At 37.8% G+C, this 11349-nt stretch overlaps 1 protein-coding gene across 1 annotated transcript in view; it reads right to left on the reverse strand.

Moving 5' to 3' along the window:
• Positions 1-467: 467 nt before the first annotated feature.
• Positions 468-11349, reverse strand: part of efna5b (ephrin-A5b) — a 121734-nt gene continuing 110852 nt past the window's right edge. The window contains exons 3-5 of the mRNA XM_084086714.1: positions 7783-7848; positions 7491-7568; positions 468-3806 (exon numbers count right to left, since the gene is read on the reverse strand). Coding sequence (XP_083942840.1) covers positions 3682-3806; positions 7491-7568; positions 7783-7848 — 269 coding nt within the window. The 3' untranslated portion in view covers positions 468-3681. The remainder of the gene's footprint in view (positions 3807-7490; positions 7569-7782; positions 7849-11349) is intronic.

The raw sequence follows: 11349 nt of genomic DNA on the forward strand, positions 1-11349 counted from the left end.
AACTCTCCTGTGTAACGTTCTCATTTCAGTGGAACTACGACACACACTTACGGGGTGAGAAGAAAGACTAACATTTCACAAACATGTCGAGAAAAGAAGAGGTGAAAACAGCCAAAAGAACACTTTATTTAACGTTTTTTTTCTTTATCAAGTCCATGCACATGCCACGTTATGAAACCAGCAAGTTCCTTCCGTTAAAAAACACAGTCCGTGAACAAACGCTGCGCCCGAACGGCGACTCAAAAACCATCGTCCTCTTCTGATCGGATCCTTGCGGAAAATGAAAAACTTTGCCAGGAGATTTAAAAAAAAAAACCCAGAAAGGTAGATGAAGCGCTCCTATTGGCTCAGGGCCTCAGAACACAGTTCAAAAGTGTCCACTCATTGGCTGCAGAATACGTTGCGTTTGTCGTATGCGTTCACTTCCAACATTTTACTTTGCTCAGTTTTTTTCTTTTTTCTTTTTTAAGAAAAGACATGTGAATCAAATTAATACCTTAATATCAAACATTATGTACAACACATTTTGATCATAACATTTAATGCGGTATCCATAATAACATATAACAATGATGCTGAATAATAATAATAATTAATAATTAATCATAACAATCAATGTTTTATGAAGTGTCTAGTTTTTTTTTTTTTTCTTGTCCTCCAGAAAGGTACAAAAAACAAGTAGTATTCTAACACTATAATGTTATGTTTTCGACTACTTCAGGATACACAGTATCCATGTAATACGCTGATTCTTGTTTCCCAGTTCAAAGTGTGTACAAAGCATGGTATTAATGGTAATAATTGGAGTACAAATGATACAAATACTACTGAAGCTGATTTTCAAAAGTTTCTTTCATAGTTTCTAGTGTAAACCATGAAACGGAGCACATATGGTGTGTTTCCTCCAGTCCTGATGTCGCGAAGCCGAGCTGCTGAAATCGCATTGTTGCTGTTCAAACAAAAACAAACACGAAACGCAGTTTATCTCCGCGAGCGTGGCAGGACTAGCAGAGCCAAACAGGCCTATTGAGAATCAAAAAGGCAGAACACATTATCCAATTTGCGACTGTTTGAAAAGTCCACAGTATTGTTTATTGTTAGGAATGCGTATTCTCTGACTGAACCCTCCCTCCCCGGAGAAACGTCCATTTCAATCCTCAGTCTCGCAACACGAGCTCTGAACGGCTCGTTGAGGGTCTTAAACTGAAACGTGGCGACGGGAGTGACCAGGCAAACGAGTTTAAAGTCTATTTGGGTGAATCTCACAAAAAAACAAAAAAAAACATGTCCGGATCACATTTTATACCAGATCACAAAATTACATTTTTCATGAAGAAATTGAAGCCTGACCGTTAAAATTGCATGTTTTACGTTGGGGGGGGGGGGGGGGGGGGTTGTCTTTTCTTTTTTGGGGGGTTTGTATTGGGTTTTAGTTGTTTAAGATAAAATGAAACTGGAGAACTGTTTCACTTCCTGTAAAATATAACATCCTTGATTCTCCAATAAAAAGATGTACAAAAAAAAAAAAAAATTGCATGTTTTACTTTAGGAATTCTCGATTAATTACATCGAACTAACAATCTGCAATTAATGCGAATCGATTTTTAAGTTGCTTTGGATAAAAGCGTCTGCTAATGAAACGCTTTACAATGAGGTTTCACTTGGTGACATTAGTTAGATAACATGAACTAACAATAAAATAACAAGAAATCTTAATTCATGTTAGTTTCAACATTTACTTACACATTATTAAAATCAACAGTTGTATCTGTGAAAATGATTTAATGATTCTTAATCATCTATCATGATGAATCGATCTAAATACTTCACCATTTAAGCTGAAGTGTGTGATTTTTGCGCCAAACGAAATTGCAAAAACAATGTCGGGCAGAGCAGATGAAGGTTTTAAAAGTGAGGATTTTAAGGGAATTTTACATAAATAATGAAGATTAGGTCAGAGGTACGAAAGGTTTGTCAAGTGAAAACACACCAGCCAATGACAATAGAGTGCAATTGGGTGTTTAAAGGGCAATACGATTTTATCAGCCTTCTCTAAAAACTCACATGGTCTTATAAAATGTTTCATAAAAATCATAGTTTTAGAGATAACATCCTCAGATTTGAAATGAAGCATGATCACACTTGTGGCTTCAGCTTCATTGTGTTTCTAAGTTGCTACACAACAGCCACATCATATATTTTTTCATTTAAAATCTATATTGTTAATATTTTTAAGCTTATATTATATCTCCATATTAATAACGGTCTGAGTTTTGAACTGTGAACTCTCAAGTGTTGGCTTTCTAAATATACGTTGGTTATGTGTCAATTCAGAAGGACTTATAAACAGCAACCTTTTTATTTTTGGGCATGTCAAAATAGGGGTGTGGGGAAAGGGGTTAATATGAATATTTTTATTATATTTAATTGAAATGTAATTATAGTCACAATGCAAAAAAATCTTAATGGTTAAAATCGTTTTCATTTTGTTCAGGCAAAATGTAAATTCTTATTTTTGTCTTTTGATTCTGGGATTAAATATGAGTCGCTAGACAGTTTTGGTGAGATTCGCCCATCGGTTCCTCCATCGTATGTAAGGCTGTCGGAGGAGAATGCCCATGTTATAATGTCTTGCGTATGTCGCATCAGCATATTAAACGAGTCAGATTTGCACTGATTAACAGCTACAGAACAAACAAATGCATTAATGAAAAAAACAAAAACAACGTAATTTCCCCCCATCGAAATGCTGAATTTGAAGCACTTCCAGGAGATATTAGTATTGTGTACAGTATAAGGCCTATTCAAATAAACGTTTACTTTTCCCACCCATATGAAAGGGGAAAACATGGTGTGGAGGTTCCTAATAGAGTCGGACACACAGTTATGACAAGAAAAGAATTTCCATGATCCGTCAATGTTGATATCTCATATCAATTGATAAAAGGTCATAGGAAAAATATAGATATTTATGTTGCAGTTAAGTTTATCTTACAAAATACAAAATCATTGTTTTTAGTGGTGTGGTCTACTAAGACAAGTCCCTCAAATTGCTGTATAGAATCAATTCCAAATTCACACAAATCAGATTATTTAGACTAACAAACTCATCTAGCATCTTCCTTCTACTGGGAAAGATCCATGCGGCGAGATGCGTAACAGACCGCTTCTTCCAATGAATTCTGCAATTTGTTAAGAGAAGGCAGACGAAGGACGAAAGGCAAGAAGTCTTTGTATATTTATCGCTAACAGCAGAGCCGGTGAACTCGGTTAAGGTTTGATGTTTATGTCTGTTTTATGTGACACCCACCTATGAACCTTCAACTCGAACAATTCTCACAGGGTGTTCGGCGTTTCTTAACACTTGCTCTAATTACCGACAAAAGGAGCGACTCGCTCCCAATGGACACGAATAAAACGCTCAGACTCCGCCCCCTTCCTCCCAGCCAGCCAATCCCCCGTGAGCGGCCGTCAAAGTTGATTGGTCGGTTGGTTAAACAGGTGATCTGCATTTCTTCTTTGCACGGCTAATCGACTTTTCCTAATAAAAGACAGCGAAAGACCACTTAAATATTTGGAAAACAAAAGAAAAGCAGAGCTGAAGTGTTCCTGGTGGATCTCAAAGCCCTCGGTCCCGCTGTGTTGTGTTTCTGGAGGGCTGATTCGGGGTCAGGTGAGGGGCTATAAGGTGAGGAACACAGAGATGCACAGCACCAGGAGGGCCAGTAGGGGGCGTGATGTTTGGTGGCGCAGGCCTGAAGTCGACACGTCGCTCCGGGACGGTTCGGCCTCGTGGCTGGTGTCGTCTAGAAACGAGGAGATGGAGAACGTTTGATCAACTGCATGTCAGGGATTTTATAGTTAAGGCAAAGATATTGCTTTTTCATGCACTGGTCAATTTGACAAAATTCTGATTTTCATAACATGTGTCAGACTGGTGGAAAGAAACCATGCAAAATACATGATTAAGTGTTCATTTTATTGCACTTTATCTATTTGTGTCTGTGGGTTTCAAATACAGCGCATATCTTTAAAAGCCATTTTCTCAAAATGAGTTTTTATCTCCATTTTAGCAGCACTTGCATGCACCCAAACTTACAGTTTTATTCCTATCTATATTCTGAAGGTTTTTACAGAGGTGTTTGTGCATATGTCATTCACCTGATTTTTTCATTCCTATAAAACATGGTGATCAAAAGATAAATCAAAAATCAATCATTAAATCAATCAATAAAACTTTAACTCTAATAGGTCAACAAAATCAAACAAGAATTCTGAATCCGACTTTAACCAATGTTTGGATTTACGTTCTGGAAATCTATGCAAATTAGTGCATATTTAATTAGATCATGCATACTTTGCACATTTTAATATAACATTTCAGAAAACTTGTAATACAAAAATAATTGCATTTTTTTACCCTATTCACATGTGGTGTCTTCCCTTAACTTAAACCAAAATCATTAAAAACATTTCCGTCATTAAAATAAAATATAAACGCAACGTGCACTGGACGTCAATGTCAAAGACAGATGTCAAATTTTGATTGAAAATGGGAATAGTCGTTGAATTTTGGTTGCTTAACGCCACAACTTAAAACCAACAAAATTTCAAAGTGTAATGGTGTCATAAATTGAACATTGTGTGGACATTAGCATTATGACATTTAACAGACATTGAGTTTTGTTTACCTTACTCATGACTAAATGTTGGTGTTTGACATCAAAATGATATTGGCGTTTGGAAGACATTGAATTTTGGTTAATTAATACCAATCAACGCCAGCTGTTAGTATTCTACATTAAAATTAATGTCTGCGTTAGATATTGTCTTGACAGTGAATTTTCGTCCACTGTTGTGAGATCCTATATTCAACCAAATAGCAACCTCTTACAACACAGGCGGCCTTCTGGGGGAAGAATAAACTAAACTTATTGAATTCAAGATAATTGCCAAACAAAACAAAAACAAATAAAAAAAATCATAAAATTGACAAAAAGGGACAACAAAAATACTAAAACTTTAAAATTAAATAAAAAAAACATACAATATAAAAATAAATTTCGAAATATTGACAAAAACTATAATAATATCTCAATGATGGTGCCATGCAGTCTGAACATTAAGCAGCAAATAACCCAGAATATCCTTGTTGGAAGCCTCAATAATAATGGAGGCATGCAGAGCTCAGTGCATTTCTCCACGTTTATTGGTGTAGACACACAGACTGCGGTTATCAGTGAGCGTGATATGGCTTTGGAAAGCACATGGTCTCAGTGGAGTCTGAGGACGTCAGTGTGGTAACAGACAGGTGTGACGCTAAAAGAGACAGATAAATATGCTTGGGAGGACAGAGTAGTTTGCTGGCTCGTTCAGGCGGGCAGACAGACACCTTCAGCCTCAGTGGGAATCTGGACTAATAAATCAATGCCTCCACCATGACACTGTGTGTGTGTGTGTGTGCGTGTGTGTGCAAGGTGAAACTGCACGATAAAACAATACTGTGTTAATCTACACTGACATTATCAGCAGTGTTGATTGATATAAGCATGCATTTAAAAAGTTTTTCGCCCACTGATCGCCTGATTGGTGAGTGATTGGATATGCACTTTGTTCAAAGTCTACATATATTTCCATTAAAATTGTCAAGCATTTTCTGTATGTTTTATTTGCCCCCAAATTCTGTTTAGTTTTTCCATATTCCATTTTAATAGTTAATAATCAAAAAGGACATCTAATCAATTTAATTGATAAAACTTCAACAATTTTAATAATTTATTAAAATTGTAACGATATTAGTGAGCTATGGACTATTTAATTTTTTAAGAAACTCTGTGTTGTGTTTTAATAATTCTGTTTTATGATTTAATAAAAAAAATAAAAAAAAGGTGGTAGACAAATCAATCTTTGAGTAATTGATTAAACAATTTCATCAGTCTTTTAAAATGTAATCAAATGAAATTTAAACAATTCCTTTAATTTTTGGCAAACAAAGTGCAGCACAACCTTGGTTAAAAGTGAAAACGTGGACATAACCAAGTTAAACCGAACTTTTATTTTGATGCGTTGTTATGAAGATGGAAGCTTGTTTCTGCCACAGAATAAAAAATAAAAAGGGTAATTTATCTCAGTTTATCTAGGGTACGTTTTATCTCACAATTTTCTCACAACTGCGAGTTTACAACTCAGATTTTATATCTCAGAATTGCTTGATATAAAGTCGAAATTGCGTGTTACGAAGTCAGAATTGTGAGCTATAGACTGAGATATATTGCGAGAAATAAACTCACAATTCAGACTTTTTTCTTGCAATAGTGAGTTTATATCTCGCCATTCCGACTTCATAACACGCAATTGGGGGAAATAAAGTCAGAATTGCGAGATGTAAACTTGCAATTATGAGATAAAAAGTCGCAATTGTCTTTTTAAATGTTTTATTCTGTGGCGGAAACAAGCTTCCATACCTTTGAGTTTTTGTGTGTATCTGAAGATAGTTTTCTCAAATGAAATGGTGAAAGTGCTTCAGTAAATCATTCAATTAACATTTATACTAGACATATTAATTATAGAGTAGACTACTAGACTTATAGTCGTTTTACACTTTAATATTAAAGACACTAGTCCATATTGTGATTTGATTAAGTTTACAGCCCTTATTTAGATTTTATTTAATCCAAATTTTGCCAAATTTGGAATTTCATTTTTATGACTGGATTTTGGTACAGTTGTGGAAGTATTCACAATTAAACAGCTTGTAAAACAAAGCAAGCTGGTTGGTCAGACTGCATGCCGATAGTCAACACTATGTTCGTTTTCTCTTTGTCTATTTCATCACATCTTGAATTTGAATGCAGCTCCAATGTCTGATCATGTCACCATGAAAGTCATGGCTACCGTGACAGTAATGGCAATAAATATTACGAGGCGATAGTCGTGCATATGCTAGTAAGTGCCATGTGTTCGGATGTAATGGGTTTTATCAAGCAGAAGCCAAAGCAAGCTTGGCGTCGTTCCATGTGACTCCTTAGAGAGCCAAACACTAATTTGGCACAAAAACATTGTGGATATCTGAGTTTTGCATCTTGATTCTCACCACAGCCAACATGCATGCATATACTGATGCATAGTGTAAATATCATTCATGCATTTCAGCTGGAAGGCATGATAGACACTGACTGACTGAAGTTTTTGTCTCACTGAAAGGTCACATGGCTAATTTCTGGTCACTTAATTGCACGTTCACATGGTGGAGATGTTGACAGACGGCTATTACAAGAGAATGCATTATTAATACGATGTGTACCTCATGCATAAATAAATAGAGCAGTCTTTGTGGTTTGAAGTGTCAGAGAAGCCGCAGGCGCAACTCAAATCCTGAACGTAAAGGTACATTAAAGCAACAACACACACACATGCACAGAGTGATTAGAGGAATTAAAGGACAGAGACACAGACTGAACAAAGCCAAGGTGATTTCAAGCCATACTGACCTCTTGGTTCTAATGCATTGTCTACTTTGTCATCGACAAAAACGCGGTCATGAACGCCTATGGTTTTCTCGCAGCCATCTACAAAAACAGAAGAAATGAAAAAGATACCGTAAGCCAGTCATGTTAGTGATAAATCAGCAGCCCAACCCACCTGCCAATCAAAGGAAAGCCCGTGACATCATCACACAGAAGCAGTCACCCGCCATTAAAGTGTGAGGCATTGAAAGAAGCTCTGACAGAATCAAACGTGTGTGTGTGTGTGTGTGTGTGTTTTAGAATCAATGACACTTACTTGGTGGTCTCACAAACACTTTCAGCTTGAGACACGACCTTCTCCCGGTTTCTGTGATCATGGATGCTGTAAAACACAAAGAACAGATAAGCAGAGGTGAGTACACACTCTCACACACAAACACCTGACAAGAGGAAGATATCTTCTTAGTCTGGTGCTACACACACACACACACACACACACTCTGAGCTGAGGCTTGCGGGTGTATTTTGTGGTCTGAAATAGGAAATTGGCCCGTTCCTGAGGAATCTAAAGGGTGTGTACACACACACACACACGGCGCCTGCGGGGTGAAGAAAGCAACGTCACGCTGTCATTTGTGGTTTTCTGTCACTCGTAGTCAGTCTGATGGTTTATCAGCCGGTTCGGGACTCGAGAGGTTTGAGCACAAATACACCAGACTGTTTTCAAAAGAGGAAAATCACAGCTGAAATTATAGAGTGACTTCATCTCGAGTTTATTTTTAGCCAAACATGTGTTTCTTGAATGCTGTACTTAAAGGTCAAGAGGGAAAAATCACAAATAAGATCCTCCTCACTTTCTCAACTGTTTCTCCAAGACCGAAACTGAGTTAAATGGAGATCAGACCGAAGTATCTTACGGAGCCGATAAAGGGACACAGTGATGGAGAAAAATATGGGATGGAGGAAACGTTGTATTTCAATAATGGCTTTTTGCCGTTTGCTTTCTAAACTTCTGTATTCCTCTGAGAAACGTTTCACTTGATTGCAAACCTTTTGAGTTCACACAAAAAACTTTTTGTGTTTACTTGACTGCAAACGTTTTGTGTTTTTTTGAGAATCTTCGCTGTCAAATCTTTGCACTTGCTTGCAAAACTTTTGTTTTCGCTCAGAAAAGTATTGTGTTCCCCGAAGAAACATTGCGTTTGCTCACAATTTTTTTGCGTTCTCTCGTAACACTGTTGCATTCCCCCGAGAAATTGCATTCTTTTGCAAAACGTTTGCGTTCGCTCACAAAACTCCCACGTTCGCTTGTGAAACGTTTGCGTTCCCTTGTAAAGCGTTTGCGTTCGCTCACAAAACTTCCGCGTTCGCTTGTAAAACGTTTGCGTTCCCTTGTAAAACGTTTGCGTTCGTTCACAAAACTTCTGCGTTCGCTTGTAAAACATTTGCGTTCGTTCACAAAACTTCTGCATTCGCTTGTAAAACATTTGCGTTCGTTCACAAAACTTCTGCATTCGCTTGTAAAGCATTTGCGTTCGCTCACAAAACTTCTGCATTCGCTTGTAAAACGTTTCCTTTCACTTGTAAAACGTTTGCGTTCGCTCACAAAACTTCCGCGTTCGCTTGTAAAACGTTTGCGTTCGCTTGTAAAACGTTTGTGTTCGCTCACAAAACTTCTGCATTCGCTTGTAAAGCGTTTGCGTTCCCTTGTAAAACGTTTGCGTTCGCTCACAAAACTTCCGCGTTCGCTTGTAAAACGTTTGCGTTCCCTTGTAAAACGTTTGCGTTCGTTCACAAAACTTCTGCGTTCGCTTGTAAAACATTTGCGTTCGTTCACAAAACTTCTGCATTCGCTTGTAAAGCATTTGCGTTCGTTCACAAAACTTCTGCATTCGCTTGTAAAGCATTTGCGTTCGCTCACAAAACTTCTGCATTCGCTTGTAAAGCATTTGCGTTCGTTCACAAAACTTCTGCATTCGCTTGTAAAGCATTTGCGTTCGCTCACAAAACTTCTGCATTCGCTTGTAAAACGTTTGCGTTCGTTCACAAAACTTCTGCATTCGCTTGTAAAGCATTTGCGTTCGTTCACAAAACTTCTGCATTCGCTTGTAAAACATTTGCGTTCGTTCACAAAACTTCTGCATTCGCTTGTAAAGCATTTGCGTTCGCTCACAAAACTTCTGCATTCGCTTGTAAAACGTTTGCTTTCACTTGTAAAACGTTTGCGTTCGCTCACAAAACTTCCGCGTTCGCTTGTAAAACGTTTGCGTTCGCTTGTAAAACGTTTGTGTTCGCTCACAAAACTTCTGCATTCGCTTGTAAAGCGTTTGCGTTCCCTTGTAAAACGTTTGCGTTCGCTCACAAAACTTCCGCGTTCGCTTGTAAAACGTTTGCGTTCCCTTGTAAAACGTTTGCGTTCGTTCACAAAACTTCTGCGTTCGCTTGTAAAACATTTGCGTTCGTTCACAAAACTTCTGCATTCGCTTGTAAAGCATTTGCGTTCGCTCACAAAACTTCTGCATTCGCTTGTAAAACGTTTGCTTTCACTTGTAAAACGTTTGCGTTCGTTCACAAAACTTCTGCATTCGCTTGTAAAGCATTTGCGTTCGTTCACAAAACTTCTGCATTCGCTTGTAAAGCATTTGCGTTCGCTCACAAAACTTCTGCATTCGCTTGTAAAACGTTTGCTTTCACTTGTAAAACGTTTGCGTTCGTTCACAAAACTTCTGCATTCGCTTGTAAAACGTTTGCTTTCACTTGTAAAACGTTTGCGTTCGTTCACAAAACTTCTGCATTCGCTTGTAAAACGTTTGCGTTCGCTCACAAAACTTCTGCGTTCGCTTGTAAAACGTTTGCGTTCATTCACAAAACTTCTGCATTCGCTTGTAAAACGTTTGCGTTCATTCACAAAACTTCTGCATTCGCTTGTAAAACGTTTGCTTTCACTTGTAAAACGTTTGCGTTCGTTCACAAAACTTCTGCATTCGCTTGTAAAACGTTTGCGTTCATTCACAAAACTTCTGCATTCGCTTGTAAAACGTTTGCGTTCATTCACAAAACTTCTGCATTCGCTTGTAAAACGTTTGCTTTCACTTGTAAAACGTTTGCGTTCGTTCACAAAACTTCTGCGTTCGCTTGTAAAACATTTGCGTTCGTTCACAAAACTTCTGCGTTCGCTTGTAAAACATTTGCGTTCGCTCACAAAACTTCTGCATTCGCTTGTAAAACGTTTGCTTTCACTTGTAAAACGTTTGCGTTCGTTCACAAAACTTCTGCGTTCGCTTGTAAAACATTTGCGTTCGTTCACAAAACTTCTGCATTCGCTTGTAAAGCATTTGCGTTCGCTCACAAAACTTCTGCGTTCGCTTGTAAAGCATTTGCGTTCGCTCACAAAACTTCTGCATTCGCTTGTAAAACGTTTGCGTTCGTTCACAAAACTTCTGCATTCGCTTGTAAAACGTTTGCGTTCGTTCACAAAACTTCTACATTCGCTTGTAAAACGTTTGCGTTCGTTCACAAAACTTCTGCATTCGCTTGTAAAACGTTTGCGTTCGTTCACAAAACTTCTGCATTCGCTTGTAAAACATTTGCGTTCGCTTGTAAAATGTTTGCGTTCATTCACAAAACTTCTGCATTCGCTTGTAAAACGTTTGCGCTCGTTCACAAAACTTCTGCATTCGCTTGTAAAACGTTTGCTTTCGCTCACAAAACTTCTGCATTCGCTTGTAAAACATTTGTGTTCGCTTGTAAAACGTTTGCGTTCGCTCACAAAACTTCTGCATTCGCTTGTAAAACATTTGTGTTCGCTTGTAAAACGTTTGCGTTCGTTCACAAAACTTCTGCGTTCGCTTGTAAAACGTTTGCTTTCACTTGTAAAACGTTT

The sequence above is a fragment of the Abramis brama genome (assembly GCF_963993115.1).
Source record: "Abramis brama genome assembly, chromosome: 16".
In the NCBI taxonomy this organism is placed as follows: domain Eukaryota; kingdom Metazoa; phylum Chordata; class Actinopteri; order Cypriniformes; family Leuciscidae; genus Abramis; species Abramis brama.